The 23,139-nt window shown below is 39.1% G+C and overlaps 1 protein-coding gene across 1 annotated transcript; it reads right to left on the bottom strand.

Annotated features, from left to right (window-relative positions):
• Positions 1-20,351: 20,351 nt before the first annotated feature.
• Positions 20,352-21,693, bottom strand: sst1.1 (somatostatin 1, tandem duplicate 1). Its single transcript, XM_077207379.1, has 2 exons — positions 21,470-21,693; positions 20,352-20,821 (listed from the first exon to the last, which is right to left on the bottom strand). Exons 1-2 carry the CDS (start codon positions 21,605-21,607, stop codon positions 20,615-20,617), a joined length of 345 nt encoding a protein of 114 aa, XP_077063494.1. The 5' UTR covers positions 21,608-21,693; the 3' UTR covers positions 20,352-20,614.
• Positions 21,694-23,139: the final 1,446 nt, after the last annotated feature.

A 23,139-nucleotide genomic window follows, 5' to 3' on the forward strand; every position in this document is an offset into this window, starting at 1 on the left:
GGTGACAATGAAGTGGAGTCAATAGAATTGAGTGAAGTGCTATTAGCATTTCGACCTCTAGAGGGGGGTGTTGACCAGCTCTGCAGTGCTTCTGCAAGCTCGTGGTCTCTTTTTTGCCAGATGATGACATGCTGACTGCTTGTCTCATGAATTTCAATTACTTTACGTGACTGGATGCTCCAGGAAAGTTATCAAGAAATGTTAGCACTGCGAAATTAATATTCATGAGTGAACCGCCAGTCACATTGAGATAACTTTCGCATAGGCTAAATGTTTATAAGAAGAGTGTATGATGGTTAAAAAAGGTAGCATGTCAAAGTAAGAGTGAAAATTAAAAGTTTCAGTTTAAAGTTGGTCAATACTACAGAACAAGAGTAGGCCCTGCCCATCCTTACAAAACAAAACTTAGCCTTGTGCAATCCTGAAAGTTTAAAGAAGTGCAGGTAAGATGTGAGTTTGTAGGCCAAAATGCGGAAGTTAGCATTTGAGCCTTTCAGGTTCCATCTTCCCGAAGTCAATGGGATTTTTGGAATAGGGTTTTGGTTAAATGGCTGAAATAAGGCAATGTATGTGGGGAATACAAGCTCAAGACACTTTCACGTTTTATTCTACGACATAAAATACATTAGTACTATCCCACTCGTGATTTTCTTTAAGCTGTTACATGTCTTAAAAAAGGCGGTTGCTAGCAAGTGGCTAGTTGGGACTACAGAGGCTGTCGAGGAGATTAAATGTCGTCATCATGCTGAACAGGTAAACTCAGTCCACTTTTACTGCCTCATTATGCTTATAAGTGTGCTCTAATAAACTATTCTAACTCAAAAGTTCTGGGAAATGTTTTTAGATAAAAACTGAAAGAGTTGTAGGAAGTGATGGTGACTTGAATTCATGGGACGTGGTGTAGTTCGTTTATAGGCTTTTTACTTCTGGCGACTGCATTTAGGCTTCAGAATTCATAAAACTTGTGTTCTTCTGTGATAATTATAATTAAGGACAAAACGTGTCAAAATCATAAACTTTTGTCAATCACAGCTAGCTTGCTTTTAACGATAATCCAAAAGCCTATGGGAAACTCCTATTGGGTTTTTGTCACGGAACCAGTGTGATGCGTTAAAGGTGCAATGTGTAATATTTCTGAGGATCTATTGACAGAAATGCAATATAAGATCCATAACTATGTGTTCAGTGGTGTTTCTGAGGATCTATTGACAGAAATGCAATATAAGATCCATAACTATGTGTTCAGTGGTGTATAAAGACCTTACTCAATGAACCGTTATGTTTTTATTACCTTAGAATGAGACATTTATATCTACATAACCGCGGGCACCCCCTTCTATGAAGGTCGACATTTTATGATGTCATGTTTCTACCGTAGCCGACAGCGAACAAACAGCGCTAAGAGCGCGTTTCGTCATTACCTTGAAAGAGAAGCCGCAGAAAGCTAGAAGCTAGCCATAGACACCGTGAGTTGTGACTTTTCCCTTGTCAGTGGTGTAAAATATGTAGTTGGATTGTTCATGTAACTTAGTTATTCTCCCTCACTGTGTTATGGCTTTGACAATCAGCTGATTAGTACTATTGACCATAAAACAACGTTACAGGAGTCACCAACCCGTCGATTGAGGTCGACAAGTCGATCTTGGAAGCATTTTAAGTCGATCGCGAAGAGTTTTCAAAACCAGAGAAAAAAAAACAATATTTTTATTGATTATTATTTATTAATTTGTGTGTAGTAAATAGTGTCAAGGGGATGCGGAGGTGTTACAATCACATCATTTTTGCAGACGCGTCGAGTATAAAAAATGCTTTACGCTTTAACGAGCTCAGCCACAGCCCTACAGCATAACAGCTCATATTAGCCATGCTAAACTTTTACTACCCTGTTAGAAAAAAATTGTAGTTGCAGGGTGCGAACTACGGGTGAGCTAGGGGGAGCTCGGCTCCCCTTAATAAGACATGGGCTCCCCTGAAAACATGATTCGTGAAATTTTGGGGGGTCTCAAAAAATATTGACAATGTTTTACTTTAACGTGCAATTTCAGTTTTGTGTAATGTGATCATCGTGGAGCAAAAATATCATTAATTCATGCATGCATGACGGCGATTTAAACCTAATTCACTTCAATAAAGATAACTATATGCTATTCTTGTCATGAGCATCAATGTGTGGTGGCGCTGCGGTGCAAATTCCAATCATGTTTAGTACATGTTAACTCAAAGATTCGTAGAATAAATATAAACGGTGGAGGCCATTGATCTGCGCGCAAAGTCCTTGAAATCCATTCTGTGTTAAGGTAAGGCATGTTATTCACAATATTGTGGCTGGGTTGTTATAGGTCTGCGTGACTCTCGATGTCTTACAGTGTGTTCACACCGAACGCGAATTGAATTATTTGCGCGAATAGATTACATACAAAGTCAATGCAAAGACGCGAATAGACGCATCATTCGCGCCGGGCGTCATGAATGACGCGAATTGGGCGACGCGTTTGACGCGAACGTCTTTCGCGCAAGTTGAAAAATTTGAACTAATGATCAAGCGTCTAACTAGACGCGATATACGCGTATTTGACGCTCTATTCGCGTTTGGTGTGTACACACTATTAGGCCTAATTGAAAGGATGAATTATGGTATTCTTCTGTAGCCTGACGAGTAATTTAACACTTGTATAAGTCAAAGACAGCCTATGTATCTATAGACTATTTGGGAATGGCTGTTTGACTTATCAATATGTGTCGATAAAGTATAATAGGGTGAATCCTGTATACGGTATAGTGCTAGCATTGTGCATACACTTGTAGATGTTATGTATCTTTGGAAGTCCTTGAATTTAATGGGTTAACCCCTAAAATCCACTGGATCCATCTACGCCGCGTAACGTCAGCGTCGCGGATGCCGGAGCTAATCGCGGCCATTATAGTCAATGCTCTTAAGTCCACCAGCTGCAGACGCAGCGCGTCTCAGAAGCGTCCCAGAAGCGTCTCTCCGCTCCGCTACGCAGAGAATAGGTAGCAGGTCTATTTTCGCCGCTTGCCGCGTCAAGCAGCACAAAGTACATCATACCGGGCAGGAAGTCAGACACAGAACGGCATAGAGGATCTGGTCGATTTTCAAAATAAAACACCCTGTGGAGACCAACGCTCCGCTTCTGAAACGCGTCTGAGACACTTCCCGTGGACTTTGACGCCGAGCTAGGGACGCATCAAAAACGTGGCGCTGAAGGACCCCACTTCTAGGACCGCATTTCTAGTGGTGCGTTCACACCGGACGCGAATATAGCTTCGAGCGTGAGTGATTTCAGTGTTAAGTCAATGCAAAGACACGTTACACGCATACAAAATTGCTGCAGCGCGAATGAGGCGTAGAGCGCGGCGCGATAGACACGAATTCGCCTCATTAGCGAATTGAGCGAATTGAGCGTCTGGCGCGTTACGTGCAAATGATTTATTTAGTGCTTTTTGTGCATTCACGCGTTTGACGCGAATTCGCGTCTGCGCCGAGTTGAAAAATGTGAACTTCTGCGTCAAATTCGCACCGAGTTAACCAATCAGGAGCCAGTTTGCTGCTGTCACGTGAAGTAAATATTTTACCACATAAAAACTTGATTTTAATATATGAGACATTAATTTTGAATGCTATTTATTCCATATCTAATCTAGATTATATGAAACATTATTATTATTCTAATGTAAAGAGAACCAACATACTTTAGTGCAAGAACATTCGTGTCTGTGTCGTGTGAGGGAAAAAAAACACAGGACAGTTTAATCACTTCTGTATTAGCCTAGGCTGGCTCCATTAATCATCAAAACAAAAATAAATTACAGATTAGGTGGGTGAGGGCGAGGGTGATCCTCGCTCCGATGCGGGACAGCAGGTCATTGAACTGGGTGCCGGACAGGTGGAAGTACCGCTGAAAGCGGCCGTCATCCAGGCGCAGTTCCTGGAGCAAATGGCGAAACTCGCTGAACTGGGTTCGCCTCCGAAGGGTCTGGTGGACCCAAATACGGAGATGATGATCCCTACGCCGCTGTTCTGCTCTCCAGAGCAAATACAGAGCGGTGACTCTCTCGATAAATGACCCATCAACAACATACATCTTGTAAAAAGATGGCCGCCAACGGGGTTCGAAACTTTCGCCTCTGACGCGCTTGACCACGCGTGTAAATTTCGCTTCAAACTTTTGTTTTTACACGCGTCAGTCTCACCCCTAAAATCCACTAGATCCGTCAACGCCGCGGAACGTCAGCGTCGCGGATGCCGGAGCTAATCGCGGCCATTATAGTCAATGCTCTTAAGTCCACCAGCTGCGGACGCAGCGCGTCTCAGAAGCGTCCCAGAAGCGTCTCTCCGCTCCGCTCCGCAGAGAATAGGTAGCAGGTCTATTTTCGCCGCTTGCCGCGTCAAGCAGCACAGATTTCATCGTACCGGGCAGGAAGTCAGACACAGAACGGCAAAGAGGATCCGGTCGATTTTCAAAATAAAACACCCTGTGGAGACCAACGCTCCGCTGCTGAAACGCGTCTGAGACGCTTCCAGTGGACTTTGACGCCGAGCTAGGGACGTATCAAAAACGTGGTGCTGACGTTCCGCGCCGTAGACAAATCCAGTGGATTTTAGGGGTTACTCTTGTCGCGCGAATTAACACAAAGTGGTCAAGCGTCAAACTAGACGCAGAAGACGCGAATTTGACGCGCTATTCGCGTCCGGTGTGAACGCACGGTAGGACCCTAGGTTTTTATTGACAACGCCACCTACCGAATTAGAGGACCAGCGAAGATGGATGACATTCAGAGTGTGAGTATCAAATGCGAATCAATTTTTATTTGTTTAACTTTAAAAACAATTGTGATGCATTTCATTGGAAAGTTAACGTTGCCAACGTGCTGGTGATTTGCTAAACAGTCTTAAATGTATACCCATCATATATTAGCCTCTAATGCTGGAAAATGAATTGTTAGCACGTTCATTTAACGGAACTGTTGCATGATAAGCCTGTGTTGACTTATTTGCAGCACAATAAACTGTAGCATGTTCGTTCTGAAAGCTTGTTAATTACTCATTGTTTTTCCATTTTAATTCAGTTAAAATAATCTTAATGTTTTCACTGTCACGTGCTCACAGTCAGCCTGTTTAATGTTACCCACAATGCATTTTATGTGTATGTCTCTTTATTTTGACATGGTTTTATAAAGTTGGTTGAGACATATGACATTTTAATAGTCAGACATATCCGAGAGGCCATTATAATAATTGACTGTTAAAATCCCACGTGTTAGATTGTGTAATTTACTGTATACGGTAGCCTACTCTATATGGAGTGCTATCAAGGACACATGTCAGCTCAGGGTAGGCAATAGCAAAAGATAAATAAATAAATTGGTTAAGTACTAGGCTTAGGCCTAATTTATGTCTATTTATTTATATGAAATTAACTTAAAAATGTTTTTCAAGAAACACATAACAATCCAAGAAGGGAGATCCTTTCCTGATCGGTAGGTAGTGCTGCTGCATAGCTACATCACAGTGGCCCTCATTTATCATTCTTGCGTAGAAATGGGCGTATATGTTGGCGTAAGATTATGCTTACACTCCTCTCACCGCCTGATTTATGAAGCTGTGCGTACCTTTGAAATCCAGGTGTACGCAATACCTGCCCTTGGTAGCCGCGGCTGAAAACGATCGTCATTAGAATAACACGCCCCTATATATTCAAGTATCCGCTTCCCCCACGCCCTCATTTTACGCCATGGACACACGGAAGACGGCAAAGAGGAGACACTTCTCTGGAGATCGAGACCATCATGAAAAATTATTATTAAATCAAACAACAATATTGTTGATGATAAATTCAAAGTTAATTGTATTTTTTTTCCAAAACGCTATAAATCCATCCATTTTTTGTCCAAAAAAAAAACCAACAACAGGAGAACATATAACATATAATCAGGGACTCATACTATAAATGAATATAAATTAAATAAGTGCAACTGCATGAAATAAATAAAAGCCAAACAAAATAAATAGTAAAATAAATTAAATAGTAAAAATAAAATAAATATTTCCAATGTCACGTTCCAATATTGTCCAACACATAAAACAAATAATTTAAAAATAACACACAAATACAGTTCTTAAATACAACAATGTTAAAAATAAATTAAAATCATTTAGTAACACATTTAGACTAATAGTAATTTGTGCCGAACTTGAAAAAAGTAAAGATAACAATATTCAGGCCTACTATTAGGCTACGTGTTGTAGCCATTAACTAAGTGCATTTAGTTTCATATTTGTTAAAAAATTATAATGTTATTTTTCCCATCTATGTTGATTATGAAAAGTGAACATAGGCTAAGATAGGATGCGCAATATATCGGGAGACATGCTCAGACATGATTTTGGCCACTTAATTAAGTTTTGTTTTGTAGAAAGCCTTTCTTTAAAGTGAATTTCGTTTTGTATAAATTGTATCTTAATTTTAATATTTTTTTTCATTAACCATTTGCCTGGATTTAATAAATAAGAAGCAAATAGCAGACAATATAATCATGAGTCATGACATGGAGGCGCGGGCGTGGTCCCTTGCATTGCACGTGAACTGGAGCGCATCTCATCACAAATTAACCGAAACTCAGTATATGCCTCACAGACATGAGAAATATATCTATAAAGAAAGCCTGAAATGTCTTTAAACGAAACAATTATAAACAAAAAGAAATAGCCTACTCTCTCTATAGGCGCGTTCACTACGGAGATGGTGATCATCAACTTCATCTTTGCAGACACAACACTAGTTTATTAATAGAAATAAAATACAAATTTATTTTTAAAAATGGCGTTTATCGCGTTTTGGAAAAGAGCTCCTCATATCTTTTAGTTTGTCAGTGCGTTTTGTGGTGTTAGGAATTGTTTTTCTGCGCATATCCGCACTAACTCAAAACGTGTGTACATGTACACCACCTCCTGACCTGGCGTAGGATTTGAGCCAACGTCATATTATACGCCAACGTCCATATTGATAAATATTAAAGTCATCGTGGTTTTGGTTGTACGCCAGGTGTACGCTGGAAATTTGGTGTACGCACTTTTGATAAATGAGGGCCAATGTGTGCTTTAAATCTTATATATATATATGTGGAGGAAAAGTCGTGTCAATAATATTATTTCTATTCAGATTTCTTGTTTCTCTCTCTATTTTTTTTTCTCAGTTCAGATGGGCTTTATTGACATAAGTGTTTCTAGAACCTTTGTCCCCACGGCCCGTTTTTTCAAAAGGTTTAATCCGGATAAAATTTATCCGGATTTAGTAATTCTTTTTTTTGCGATCTGTGATCACGTAATCCAGCTTACTTTTGAGCCAGTTTTTCAAAAAAACATTGGATTGGATCAATCTGATCCGGATAGGAACTTTTCAGGATCACCAAATCTGGATAACCAGTGCTCAAACAGGATAGGAAATCACAATGTAGAACTATAGATATGTAAAGAGCAACAAGTAGAATAGCCAGTGTGGGGTCAACATAAGTTTATTTTTATTTGAAATGAAAACACACACATTTAAAAAAACTAAAAACAAGAAAAACCCCAACCCATCCTCTTCCAGCAGTCCGCTCATCTGAGACCTACAACACAAACACTGTACATTGAGGATATGTATAACAAGTTTCAAATATAGTATGGAATAAAAAAAAAAAGACTTCATGTCAAATACTCCACAATAATTTCAGACTTCCTCATCTGATGTGGAGAGACCAGCTTGTCTGAGCGTAGCCTTTAGGAGGCAGATCTCAAGTCAGGCCTTAGTTGGCTGCAGTTTGGTCAGAGTCAATTGTTCCTCTGCCAGACGAAACTGTGCTTCTGCCCTTTCAGTCTCTTTTTGCAGAAGTGCCTTGTAATCATCATCTTTGTTTGATGAAGGGCGCTTCAAGCCTTTCCTCTGAGATCCTGTGGCAACTACCACTGGCTCAACCAATGAGAATCCAGCTTCTTCCTCAGGAACAGAGCTGAGATTCAATATAAATACGCTCCCTGGATCAGCCTCAGGAGGAACTGGCAGATTCTCCTCCTCTTCCTCAATCCAAGGCTCGCCATCCCCTACAACACCTTGAATACCATGGAGAGCTTGTGACTTCTCACCTCCAATGATGACGAGGACCACATCTGTTTAATCTCCTCTTAAATGGCTTGTTGCCTGTTTGTGGGTTTTTGGCTTCAGCATGGTCCTTTGTTGCCCTGGCCTTAAGATTCTTCCATCGCAATTTGATTTGGTCTGTGGTCCTCCTCTGGCCAGACCCTATGGCATTCACATTTTCTGTGATTAAAATCTAAACATCATTTTTCTTTTTGTTGGTATCCTTAGTTAGCAGAATCAAAACTTCCCACTATTGTTCCATAATGGCACCGAACACCCTCTAGTAGTGCATTGGTTTCAGCAGCAGTGAAGTTACAGCTTCTTGAGTCCATGGTTCCGTTGCTTTACTATAGTGAACATTTTTCATCAATTATAGGCCTTGGGTCCAATTGCCTCAATTGAACACAAGCCAAAACTAATCAGTTGTAATAGGTGTGTTTGAAAAGACCAAATAAACAGCCATAGAAATCAGCCTTTCTTAGAGGATTCACAGAGAGACAGTGAAATGGCAGGTGATTTTCCACCGCCACCACCACTTTGCCAGGAGAGGATACCGTCAAAGGGTGTATGTTGAACGTACCAAGCCACTGGAGCAATACACCACTGAGGAACTGTATGTCCGGTTTCGCTTTGGGAAGGCTGATATAGAGTACCTTGTGCACCTTCTCAGGCCAAAACTTCAACACAGAACCCAAAGGAGTCACGGTCTGTCTGTGGAAGACCAGATCCTCATCTCTCTCCGATTTTATGCATGTAGGACTTTCTATCAAGTTGTTGGTGACTATATGGGAGTGGTGAAATCAGCTGTGTGTGATGTGGTGAGAGATGTGTCAATCGCACAGGCCAGCCTGGTAAATGAATTTGTTTCTTTTCCAAAGGACAACCAGACTGCCCAGGCCAAGCGCAGCTTTTTTCTTTTGGGGAATATGCACAATACTATTGCAGCAATCGACTGCACACATGTGCATATACAAGCAGCTCATGAGAATGAATGGGAGTTTATAAACAGAAAGGGGAGGAACAGCATCAATGTCCAACTTGTGTGTGATGCTGACCTCATCATCACCAACTGCGTTGTCAAGTGGCCTGGGTCTGTCTATATAGAGACCTCCAAACTAACCGACCAGATGGCATAATATTAGGAGACAGTGCCTACCCACTCCTACCATGGCTGATGACTCCTTTTCTAACAGCAAATACACCGGCGCAGGCACGCTTCAGCAATGCTCATTGCAGAGCAAGATGTGCAAGATAGCGTTTAAATGGAGTTCTTAAGAGGCGCTTTGCATGCCTTAACTACCTGAGAGCGGAACCACAGAAAGCATGCAACATAACCCTTGCCTGTATTGTCCTGCACAACATCGCTACTAAGCGCAATGTCCCTCTCTGTGCTGACAATGATGCACCTGAGCCCCTTGGAGACCCTAACCAACCTCCTGCATTCTGCCAGAACGAGCAAACAGGACGTGCAACAAGGGACGCAATAGTTAGACACTATTTCTGATTTGGATTTGTTTTGGATTTCAAAAATCAGTGATTGCCATTCTTTGCATTTTTTTTGGTTATTCTGTAATCATTGCATGCATCACTAATAATATTCTAAAAACAAAAATATTTTCGATTGTGATGAATATATACAGGTCCTTCTCAAAAAATTAGCATATTGTGATAAAGTTCATTATTTTCCATATTGTAATGATAAAAATTAAACTTTCATATATTTTAGATTCATTGCACACCAACTGAAATATTTCAGGTCTTTTATTGTTTTAATACAGATGATTTTGGCATACAGCTCATGAAAACCCAAAATTCCTATCTCAAAAAATTAGCATATAATGAAAAGGGTCTCTAAACGAGCTATTAAACTAATCATCTGAATCAACTAATTAACTCTAAACACCTGCAAAAGATTCCTGAGGCTTTTAAAAACTCCCAGCCTGTTTCATTACTCAAAACCGCAATCATGGGTAAGACTGCCGACCTGACTGCTGTCCAGAAGGCCATCATTGACACCCTCAAGCAAGAGGGTGCAGCAAGACAGGGTGCTGTCTGCAGCCTCCGGGACTGCAGACAGATAATATTGCTTCAATCCTTGGCACGCGCCCCCCACGTTCCCAAGTACGTTCCCTATTGGTTATCCAGGAAAGTTTTCTTAACATAAATAGAACGTTCCCTTAAGGTTAGGGGAACGTTCCGGGAACCTATTTGGAATGTTCCCAGAACGTTCTCCTTAGGTTATAAAATCAACCTAAAAAAACTCTACAGGGAACGTTCTGGGAACGTTCCCTTTAGGTTATAAAAATAGAACCTAAAAATAACCTACAGGGACGCTCCTAGAACATTCTCATTTGGTTCCCAAAACAATAACCAAATGGGAACCATACGGGAACGTTAGGGGAACGTTTTGTGTTTGCTGGGGGTTGAGCAGTGGGCTGAGCCATTAGTGAAACTCGCAACCGAACCGCTAGATGCCGCTAAAATCTACACACTGGACCTTTAAATAATAAATGGTTCAATAATGAAATTAAGCAAACTCACTGACAGACAGTACGATTTTTACTGTAATTGTTTGAGGTCCCATTTAAAGAGATTTTGGGCCACTACGGCAGGTTTCCACAAGCAATGCCATTGAAATCATGCCCCAAATACCCTTCATAGAAAGACGACAAGCCCTCTGATTGGCTAACACGCGCGGGCCGCGGGTAAGAGTCTGACAGAGGCAAATGTGATTTCTTTGGGCAGTTTTTTTGTTATAAATTAAGAGGGATATTTTATGCATATTATTTACATCTGCTTTAAACTACTTAAACTATTATAGTCGCCATTTTAATTTGTTTAAAGGCATAGTAACGGATTGTTAACATGTTCAAATTAGCTGTGCCTGAATTCCTGTTCTTTCATATTATTTGCTGGTTGCACACTCCATAACTGCAGATGCAGTAGCTAATATTGGGTATTGTTGTCGTACTGTTTAAATTAATAATACTCATTTGACACACTGTTTACTATGTGGTTGGGAAGCATGCATATCCAGACACTGGGACTGTCTATTTAATATAGATAATAACCTCCAATATTTTAAATATGCACTCTTAATGAGCATTTGTTATTTATTTCCAAAGCTTATATAGGCTATATAATTTCCAACTGTGCAAAAGTATGCAGCTCTATTTCATTTTGTGTATATTCTTTATCTCTTTCATGTACCGCCTGGGACACTTTTAGAAAACTTTATTTCTAAACTCCATTGAAAGCTAATTATTCTTATTACAGTGCTTAAGTTTATTTACATTTAATGAGCTGTGTGTGTGCAGGTCTGGAGGTCTTTAATCTTACCACATTAAACTGACCCTGTTTGCTTCAGAAGCTTAATATTTTAATCAATAAATATACAAGATAAATGATTCCACACCAGGCAAACACACACTCGGTAAACAGTTCTGCTCAATATTCTTCTCATTTTGAGTTATGACTGAAAAGAATCACACATTAGTCACATATTTAGGTCTGTCGAACACTATCAGCCAGATGATCTTTCAGCGCAATCTGTGTGTATGTGTGTCTCGCCGTGAAAGTGTTTTCTCATCAACAGCCACAAGAACCTTTTTGTTATAAAAGATGATGGTTTTGTCTATGACCATGATGAGAACGCTGGGTTTTCTGTTTTCAGGCATTCATTACTGCAGCTTCAGTGACTAAAAGGGATAAAAATCATAATTGTATACAGTACACTACTCACTCAAACACATACAGTTCTGGAAGCAAATATTGATAATGTATGAAACATGAGGAAATTAAATATTTCTTGAGTGGTCAATGTGATTTGTTAGAGTTGGTATGTGTTCCACGCTCTATGTTTTTGTACTGTATGTTTTGATTACGTGTGTGTATGTGTGTGTGGGTGGTTTCAGGGTTAAAGAGACATTCTATCTGCAGGCTCCTGCAGCAGTGGCTGCATTGTCTAGTTGAATGCCTGAATTAAAGGACTTTGTCTCCTTTGTGAGGGTAATGGCCTCCTTCACACAGACAGCACAACAATGGGGAGCGAACAGAGGAACCCCATACCTCACTCTCCATCCCCTCCCACCTTTTTCCTCTTCCATCATTTATCTTCCACACCTCTCCTTGTCTGCCTCTTTTTCACCCTTCAGGAGAACATGACATCATCCAACACTTGTTTATGTCTCTCTCTATCACTCTCTCTCTCTTTATTTCTGTCCTCCTCTGTCTTAATTTGCTTAAGCCTTGTATTATGTTCAAATTCTGGGTATGATTTTTCACCAAAAATTACACCAAGAAAATCAACAGCAACAAAATCAAGTAAAGCACTTTTTCTGCGCAGTAGAATGGTGCTAGCAACATCGGTTCGATTCCCAGCAAAATGAACATGCTTGATCTGATAAAAATGTACACCATCCATGCCATTTACATTTATTTTGATAAAAGCATCTGTCAAATGCATAAATGTAAATAAAATACCAAAACAAAATACATTATATAAAAAACAAAGATGTTTTGGTTCTATGCAGCCTTTAACTATGGGTGAATTGACCTGCAAACATCAGAATAATAATAGAATTTTATATGCACATTTTATAACTTCGCATGCATGTTCATGACCCTACATTTAAAAAAAATAATAATATCAAGACATATTTTAATTGATATTTTGTGACTTTTTCTCATTTTATCCATATGTCCACCATAGTCCTGAGTTGTATATTTTTGTGAATTCATTATTTCATTAATTCATGGCCACCACCTGAACCTAACCCTACCCATAACCTCTCCCTAAAATCAGAGGGAAATGACAGGTGAATAACATTGGTGTAGAAGCTTGACATAAACTCTAATCTTGTCCCTCAAATCTGATTGGTTGATTGGAATTTTAGTTCACCCAAAAATGAAAATTCTGTCAGTATTTACTCACCCTCATGTTGTTCCAACCCCGTAAGACTTTCGTTCATCTTCGGAACACAAATTAAATATTTTTGATTAAATCTCAGAGCTGGATCACTCCTCCATAGGCTTCTAAGGGATTGACACTTGCCAGCCCCGAAAAGTTATTAAAGACATCGTTAAAATAGTCCAAGTGACTACAGTGGCTCAATCTTAAGTTTATCAAGCGACGAGAATATACTTTTTGTGCGCAAAAACAAACAAAAATGACAACTTTATTTCAACTATTCATTTCCTTCTCTGTGGGCCTCTAGTCAGTTAACGTAGTGTGACTGTTTAGTGCTACGTCACACGTAGGCTCAATGTTGGCCGACGCTGGTCATGTGTGGGATGCGTGTGACGTACAACAACAGAAGCTTACACTATTACACTAGTGATCTGACTCGAGGAGAAGGAAATAAATAGTTGACCCACAGAGAAGGAAATAAATAGTTGAAATAAAGTCGTTATTTTTGTTTGTTTTTGCGCACAAAAAATATTCTCGTCGTTTGATAAACTTAGGATTGAGCCACAGTAGTCACTTGGACTATTTTAACGATGTCTTTAATAACTTTTCGGGGAACACGTGTCAATCCCTTAAGAAACCTATGGAGGAGTGATCCAGCTCTCAGATTTCATCAAAAATATCTTAATTCGTGTTCCGAAGATGAACAAAGGTCTTACGGGGTTGGAACAACTTGAGGGTGATTAAATACTGACAGAATTTTAATTTTTGGGTGAACTATCCCTTTAATTCATTGGTTTGTTCGTTCATTCATCATTGGGCTCATTGTTGTCAGTGATTTGTTTGTTTGTTCTTTCAATAATAGGTTTGTACCCTCAGTCACTGGTTCTTTCATGAATGTCATGTGATGGTTCTTTTATTTATTAATTTTCCATGTTCTCTATTTCCACAGCTGCATTTCAACAGTTTGTTTGCTTGGCAGGATGTCCTTTATTTTTGTAATATCATTAATTGATGCTGATTAATTCATTTAGTAAGTCATTGGTTCATTTTTTAATTCAATAATTTGTTCAGTCAGTCAGTTCATAATTAATTAATTAATTGACTTGTGCAATTGTTCATTAACTCCTTCATTGGCTCATTTTAGATTTCCATCCTTTCAAATGTTGGATATCAACAGATTCTGTTTTCTCTCTTTTTTATCTGTGTGTGGTTGGTTTAGTGTCCCAATGAAGATGTTCACCTCTATTACCCTCTTTATCCATTTGCTGGATCCCATAATCCTGTCTAGGTCAAGCAGCGCCTCACACCACTTTTCAAGCATAGAGGAAGATAATGATGATAAGTCTGAGGAGAAAGAATATCTGATGATCGCAGCCTTGTACCCCGTTAGATAAAGTCATGAGGTACGTTTGGCCTGATCTCTATCTGCTCCCATAATGCTTTTCAGCATCAACCGCAACCCACTCATCACTATAGGTATCAGACACAATCATCTTCAGACAGATCCAGGATAAGCCTCTTGTTGGTCTTTGATTGGCTTTATACTGAGATCAAATCATGTGTCTGTGTCTGTCTGTGTGTGCGTACGTTGAACAATGTGCATTTGATGTCATATTCAGTTCAGGTATTCCACAACAGTCATATAAAATGCTGAAACATTAGAGACAAAGTGTATAGGCTATTAAAAAATATTTTGAGATCTTATCAATTGTGTTCAAGATTTAGCATGTTAAATTGTGTGTGTGTGTGTTCATTTATACTGTATTGTGTCAGAGAGGTGTTCCACTGGCTACGTCAATAATTATTTCCAAGAGAGGATATTACTGCAAATGGAGAAGCCGTTATTTCAGTAAAACCCAGAAAAATCATCAAAATTTTTATCGGTTAAGCACACACCAAAAGCCATTCCTCTTCTCTCTTTATCAGTTAAACACATACTGTGCGGAAATGAGGATCTCCAGCCTGGCGCTGCTGCTGTCTATTACCCACAATGCTTTTCAAGTCAGCTGTGATAATGGATATGCAAATAATATGTAAATACAGCTAATGGACATGCTTCATTTGAACCGAGTTTTGATGTGCTGAGGAAATACCGGACAGGCCAGAGATACTGTAGAGTGCAGATATGAAAGAAAAGCAGATTTATGTCATTATAATAGCATCAATCACAATGCTTTTAGCAGATATTACCGAGTTATGATGATATTCAACGTCATAGAAGCCTATTTTAACCAGCGTTTCCTGCACTACTTTTCAGTAGCAGGGAATCTTCGGTTTGCAGGATGTTTTGAATAGGCTATAATGCAATAAAAAAAAATTATACCGCAAAATTATTCCAAGAAGCATCATTCTATTTTTTTTCATTCTGAGTTTTCCTTGCAGGCTGCACACTGAAACAAATATAGGCTGTAACACCGCCAATTCAACAAATACAAATTTCTGTCTTGCAATCATTCCCTATAGGGCACAGCTGATTGGCTCCTGCTGTATCAGAAGCCAATGAGCTCGGTGTTCAACCTTCAAATATTTGGTCAGCATTTGCTGTAGCAGTTGCACTACTTTCAGAAACCCTCCTCCTTCCCCAGCTCCACCTCTGCTACGGGTAATTCATGTATGCTATATTGTGCAGCAGCAGCATGTCTTACTTGATCACAGCAGCGTGTCGTTTTTTGGAAGTGCATAGTGAGTCGTTTGCTCGTAGGTTGTCAGGAAGAGAGTTCCATAGCTTGGGGCCAAAATGGAATAAGGCTGGCTCTCCAATTTTTAGCCGTGTTTTTGGCACAACCAACAAATTACTATTATGTTCGGAGCGATCTTGTATCAGTAGGAAGTACCGTACTTGCTCTGCAGCAGCAGCAATAACAGCAGCATAGCAGATCTATTCCTCCAAGACCAAACATACCAAAATAATCTCCATTACCATGCAAAACACTATGAGAGCTGTCATGACAGAGCTAACTTTTATAAACCATTTCTTTTTTGTGAATCCAAAGCAGTGACCAGTGTAGTCTGATACCCAGACAAATCAATCTTATGAGCTGGTTATTTTCAGTGAATCAAAAATATACAGCGTGACTAATGCAGTCTGATCCCTGAATTATTATTAACTCTTATGAGTCGATTCCTTTGATCAATTAATCAAAACAGTGCGACCAATGTATCCTGATTCCCGAATGAATGACTCATATGATCTAATTTCTTCAGTGAATCAAAACACACAGCTCAACCAGTGTATCCTAATTCCTGAATGAATGACTCTATGAGCCAGTTCTTTTGAGTGAATCAAAAACAAATAGCACAATTCATGAACATTTTTTTTGTTATCTTTCTTATTTAGGCACTAACTTTTTTTGCTGTGAAATGAACACAATGGTTTCGTTAAAGATTAGTGACTGAAGTGTCACAAAGATAATTTGGAAGTAGGCTACTGATTTCTCTGAGTGGAGATTGTATGAAAATTAAGGTTGACAATTCTTATTTTGTTAATATTGTAGTATTTATTATAAATTATTTATCTGTGCACATCATTATTATTTTTTTTAAATCATGTGTATACTCTTTAATCAAAATAACTTCTTCTCTTCTCTGATGATGCGTTTTTTAGTGCGAGGGCGGGACGACCTGTCACTCACATGAGATCACTGCAATAGCAAACCACAACCATCCTATCAATTCCTAATGGACAAAATCAAGTCCCACACTACATGTTTTCTTGTTCGGAAAGCTGTTTCACTCGATTATACGTCACAATAGAAAAGAAAAGACTATTGCAACTTCCACTTCACGCCGACCTTAATGAACGATTATAGAGATTTCAAAGGCTAGGTTACAGAAATACATTCACACTCCCTTTACTGAGAAGAAGAGGGATTTAATGAAATATGAGGAAAGTATGCCATTAGGAGTAAGCGCAAGGGGTGCTATGTCATCAGCACATACACCCCGCAGGCCATTGCCCCCCTGAGAGCTGCTAATGATGGAGAAAAACGCAGGCAGACAGACCTGGTCGCATTTGCTAAGACTATGCATGCAAATATGCACACACACACACACACACTCACACACACACACATGCTGAGGCTCTTATTGAGTTTTTAGCTCTCTGTAGACATCATTACTAACCCATCATAGATTTAGATTCTCCTGATTGCACTTTGTGAATTTGTGTGTGGCGTGTCAGAGAGAAAAATGCTTCGCATTATTAAAGCAAGGAGAAAGACCAGTAAAACACTCTATGGCAAGTATGTATTTCTCCACAAGAACTCGCACAGCCAAGGCCTCCTCATGTCTCATTTCTCAGAGTTCGGATGTTTTCCTCTTGTGGCGTCTCATCCACTGGTGCCTCCCTTGCATTATATCTTCACACCTGCATCCAATTACTCTGATACTGCCAGTTTTGGGTCTCAAGAGAGGGATTCGATGGATTTAAATCCCCAAAAGAGACATTTAACTGCTCTGGGATTTGTGCACTTGAGCAGATCTGGAGAATGCTTTTGAGTTTGAGGTGGAACTAAATTAACCTCCCCATGTTCAGGGAACAAACCTCCCATAAAAAAACAGCATTAGATTCAAAATGTGTTGGCATGCATGTGTGAAAAAAAGTTTTTTATAAGGTGAGTGTTTTAGAGGATGAAATAATGGATTTGATGAAATTTGCTATGTTAAAAGGTATTCAGACACCAAAAATGTATCTTCTGCAAAAGACAAAATAAGATATTTTGTTAGTCATTGAGGGTACAAACAATTGTATGGACAAAAATTATGATAATCATACATTCTTATTTGTCATTTTTATTCTCAAATCTTCAGTGTGGCCTGGAAATTATACGTTTTTTCGCATTCATTTTTGCAGTTATTGGAAATTATAATCGGCACTTTGCAGAGTTTTTGGCAACTCAATCAAAGTTAAGTTAGCAAAACAAGGAATTGGTTTAGTGTGCGAAAGAGTTAGGGAAAACCGTCAATTGGATGAGTGAACATGCTCATGTTTTTGTTTACTCAAAATAATCGTTGTCATCATCGCTCAAGTATGAAATCTTAACACACACATATTACAGACATTAGTGTGATTTGAAGTCAAAATATAGGCAATTACAGCAAAACAAACTGCATAATGAAGACACATTGTTTACACACCAGAGAATCTAAAGCTCCCGGAGAACTGCTTCAACCGCTGGGGGTTAATGGAACAGGGGCCATATTACGTCATTAAACGAATATTGACTCTTGTTTAATTACATGAAGCTCCAGGAGTGTGAAGAATTTCAGATATGAATCAGTTCTACGTCTTTTTGCAGTCTTGTGATGACTGCAATTGCACAGTATTTTACGAGGTTGTAATGACAATGATGACAAAACGGTTGTGTTTCACTTCTTCTCTCTGGTTCATCATGGTATCTTTCATTTCTATCTCTCTTCCACCTCATGTCTGACGATACCCTGAAACACACATTCAAACAACGTAGCAACATCTACCCCCCTCGCTCCTTCCGGAAAGTCAAAGTGTGCTGTCATTAAGCAGAGAGATGAGGCTATGCTGTTTAAACTCTTTGTCTATTAATGCCACCACAGGAAATATCAAACACACAGAAAGAATAACCCGACACCACCCATTGCCCCCGGAAATCTGCCTAGCTTTTTACACAACCGCCTCCCTAAAATGAATTAGCCACTTTAGGCCGCAGTATTGGCACTTGTAGATTGAATTAAATGCGACAGACTCTTAAGACTTATTTAAAAGTCTTTAATTAACTCTAATAAATGGAGATGCTGCAGAGTGTCATATTGAAGTGCATTGAAGGCTTTCTAATCACTTTAAAAGCTCAGAGGCAGATGTCAAGATTGTGTGACGTGTGGAATGAAAATGTGAATCATTTAAAATGATTTATTTTGTCTGTGTGTGTAATTGTTTGAGCGGTACAGGTAGTGACGTCTTATGAACAAGAGACATTATATGTGGGTGGGTGGATATGGACCCCGATAAAAGAATAGGAAGACTGTTGCCACATCTATCTATCTATCTATCTATCTATCTATCTATCTATCTATCTATCTATCTATCATCTATCTATCTATCTATCTATCTATCTGAATGGGAACAAAATTAACATTGTGCTGCAAAATTACTTTACTGGTGGCATATATGATTTACACTAATATACAAGGGAAAACAAATTTACAAAAGGGAAAGAACGCAAAACATAAAAACTCCACTGCTAAATATGAACACATAGTTTCATTGTTGTACTTCATTGCTGTATATATATAATAAATCAGGAGGACTAGGAGAGGAACATGCAGTATATCAACCATAGAGTTAACCGCACCAGCTGTCTTCCTGTCCTTTTTTCTGTAAATGTCAGAGATAATGATGTGTTTTAAATGTAACTGCACATACCCAGAATAAGGGCAGTAAGAGCAGAGGCCATATATGTGTCAAATGAAAAAAACACTGAACATGACGCATTCATAATATAGAACGGTGGTCCCCATTTCTGATGGCTGGTCAGCCTGAATAACTCCTCTCTCCCTGGCTGTCAATCTCACATTCTCACATTCAGACCAGGCTGCACAGGGAGATAACACACACACACACACACACACACACACACACACACACACACATTTGGCAAAGGACCTCTCAACTGACAGAGGGACACACACACACACACACACAAAACCATAATTGTTTGAGAGCTTTCTTAACTGAATCTTTAAATGCTGCAAACGAAAGGTTATTAAGAGCCTCTATGATTCACCAGCCAAGTGTCTCTCTCTCTCCTTCTTCCACATTCACGTTGGCTCTCTCCGGCTCTTAAATGGCTCTGAAAGATTCAGTGCAGGTCACCAGTAAATTATAGCTTATTGATAAGCTGCCAGCCTCACACCTGCCACTACTTTTCATATTTACCATTGTATAACTATTCAATGAAATAATTCCAGAGATTTATTAAATCTATGAAACATCTTCTTCTTCTTGGAAATAGGACTTATGGGGTATATCTTTGGACATGTTTCAATGTATTTGACTTTTATAAAACTATTGTTGGTTTAACTTAAAAAAGGAAGTTACCAGGTCACCTTAAAATTTAGAGTTGAGTTAATGCAATGAAGGAGATCGGTTTAATAAATAGAAACTAAATATTGTGTTATCTGAACCACATTTATTATCGAAGTTGATTTAACAAAAGATAAAACGTTGAGATAATTTTTTTACAATACAGTGTTGTATGGTCTGTATGTTAAAGTTGATGGAAAAAAGTTGCAATATGCATTGGCTCTGAAACATAGATTTTATTCAAACAAACAATTAAAAATAGTGATATCTGCTAAAGTACAATTAAAGGCAGATTTGCACACATCCGTAAATCATTCTTTCCGATGACACATTATAGCCTCGAAAAACATAGTCAATGAGAGCTATCATCGTTGTTAAACGACAAATATAACCGCTTTTATGTTCTTATTTACAGTTTGGATAGGGTGAAGAGTATGTGAAAGACGGAAAAAAGGAAATATGAAGGGGTAAAAAAAAAGGAGTCAAAAGGAAACGCTTCGCATTGAGAAATTAACACGACGTGAAAGTTTTCCAGAAGAAGTTCTTGCATCCGGCTTTGCGCTCGCGAGGTGCCAGCATGGGTCCGGCCGCGCGCTCGAGCTCCAAACGCACGTCATCTTTCTCCACAGCGCGAGACAGATCCTCGGGCTCCAGCGCCTCGTTTTCTGCCTGCACGAGGTCTGAGAGCAAGTCTGCAAGTGTGTATCTGGCGAGTTCCTGAAATTAAAAGAGGGGGGTGGGGGGGCACATTAGAATATTTACATCACTTGTTGCCACGGTGCGTCCGATAAAGCGAGAAAAAAAATGTAAATGAACGTTTGCGAATAACTGTCAAAAAAAATTTAGACTAATTTAGTCATATCAACTGACCCTAACCCTAACTTTTAGAATTTTGCTCATTTAACTTCAGTCGGACTGTCTGACATCCGCCATTCACCGACCATATTTCCGTATTTTATATGTAGACTATTATCTTTACCTAATTGTTAATCGCTTGTTATTATACATATAGCCTACTATCTTGCATATACTTTTTCTAGCTGCCATGGGACATTGACATTTCTAGCTTTTTTCTGATTCCTAAAGTTCTGGACCATGAAAAACATGAGCATGAGTTTATGTGCGCATGAGATTATATTAATCAATCAACGTTATGTAAATTCAAACGATATATATCTATACATTCTCTGTATATAAATTGCAGAACTTTGTTACTTTCCAAGTACAGATCGCGTCCGTCAATTTCAGCACCATGGACAGTGCTTTCGTTTGTTTGCTGTCGTATCAGAGAGAATATGAGCATAGACTCAATCTAAAGTAATTTATAATGTCTATAAAATTGCCCAAAATATTCAAGTAATGTACCTGTTTTCCAGCCGGGTTGAGGAGAGATCTCTGCAGAAGTTGGCGGAGTTTGGCGTCTGACGGTGCAGCAGAGACGCTGCTGACTGCGAGCGCGAGGGACAGGAGCGCCAGTGCGCATTGGATACGCGTCGAGAGCATCTTTGAAAGTATTGATTTGGTGAGTAAAAGTAAAAGGAGATAGATGCGTAGGGTAGCGCTGCGCAAGCTGTAAGTTGCCTCTTCTCAATGCTCCTTCTGTTGCAAATCATTCCAAGGTTGCCTTTTAAACGATCTGTCTGACGTCAGGAGGCAAGGGGGGTTTTCTCCGCGTGCGTTTGAGTGATGCTGAGTGACAAAGATGACACCGATTAGGGGCGTGAGGTGAAAGGGATTAATGAGCGATTTAACCTGCAATCGTTACTCGACCCTGAACACAAACTATATGCCATACTGTATTTTGTCTATGTGTGAGTTTACCTGGGACCAAGTCCACAAGGATAGGAAAACATGAAATCACATATAATTAGTTTTTACGTGCATATGATACGCATGGGTAGGTTTAGGGTAGGTTTAGTAGTGGTAGGGTACGTGCTACGGAAGGGTAGGATTAGTCGTGTGGGGTGCGTGTGTATTACACGCAATTAATGGCGTATCAAATGCACGCAAAAACTGCGTATCATATGCACGTAAAAACTAATTTTCGCGTATAAATTACACGATAATACACAATGCGTGCTATAGAGACGCATTTACGTGAGAACAATGCTCTCACATTTATAATAAAACATGCCCTAATCTGACTTGTGATGACATTGGAAGTGCTCCATTTGAAAGCCTCATAAATCAGCCAAAATAATGTTTTATTTTAAATCTACTGATATCAACAGGTTTATGAGAGGGTTAAGTTTAGGGTTAGAGTTTCGATCATCGTCTCGGCCAAAACCACTGCATCTAGATGCTACTTTCATAAGCGAAAAACAGTATGTGACAAAAAAGGGTCTGAATTCATTGTGGAGTAAAAAAAAGTACACGGATGACTTATTCCCTCCGGCTAGATTCTTAAGTGTGCATACGACTGACACTTTACTATCCCATGAGGCCACGGGAGAAGATTTTTGTCCATGAAGCGACATGGTGAATGCAGTACGTCCGGTCCGGAATACATTTACACTTTACAGACATTCATAATATATAACATAGCCTACTTTTTTAGTGCTTGCAAAATAAGTACTTATTCAATATAAGTATAATTTCGAGCGAATGTGATTTCGAACGCAGCCATATGAATGTGATCATGAGTGTTTCATTGAATCGTTTATTCATCTGACTCAAAAACATTGAATGATGCAGGAACGAAACGTCAATATTCATATTGTTGTACGGGTCTGCTGTGTGTTTGTTTAGAAGTATATTTTGACAGAGCAAAAACAGCAAAAATCAGAAAAATCACTGTCAAAACTGTCTCTAGAACTAAACTAATTACTAAATATTACATTTTTGTTTACTGAACTTTAGAAGCAATATCACACAATTGTGCTGCTTTGTTATAGGCCTACCAATAATTATGCTGCCATAACACATACTGTATATTATCATTATTAATATGTATCAAGCAAACCTGCCAGACCTTTAAGTTGAGAAGCTTTTTGTAATTATTTTTAATAAAGTCTATACACTGAGTATAGTTTATT

The sequence above is a fragment of the Siphateles boraxobius genome, unplaced genomic scaffold (assembly GCF_051911475.1).
Source record: "Siphateles boraxobius isolate OS27281-9 unplaced genomic scaffold, OSU_SipBor_1 6, whole genome shotgun sequence".
NCBI lineage: Eukaryota > Metazoa > Chordata > Actinopteri > Cypriniformes > Leuciscidae > Siphateles > Siphateles boraxobius.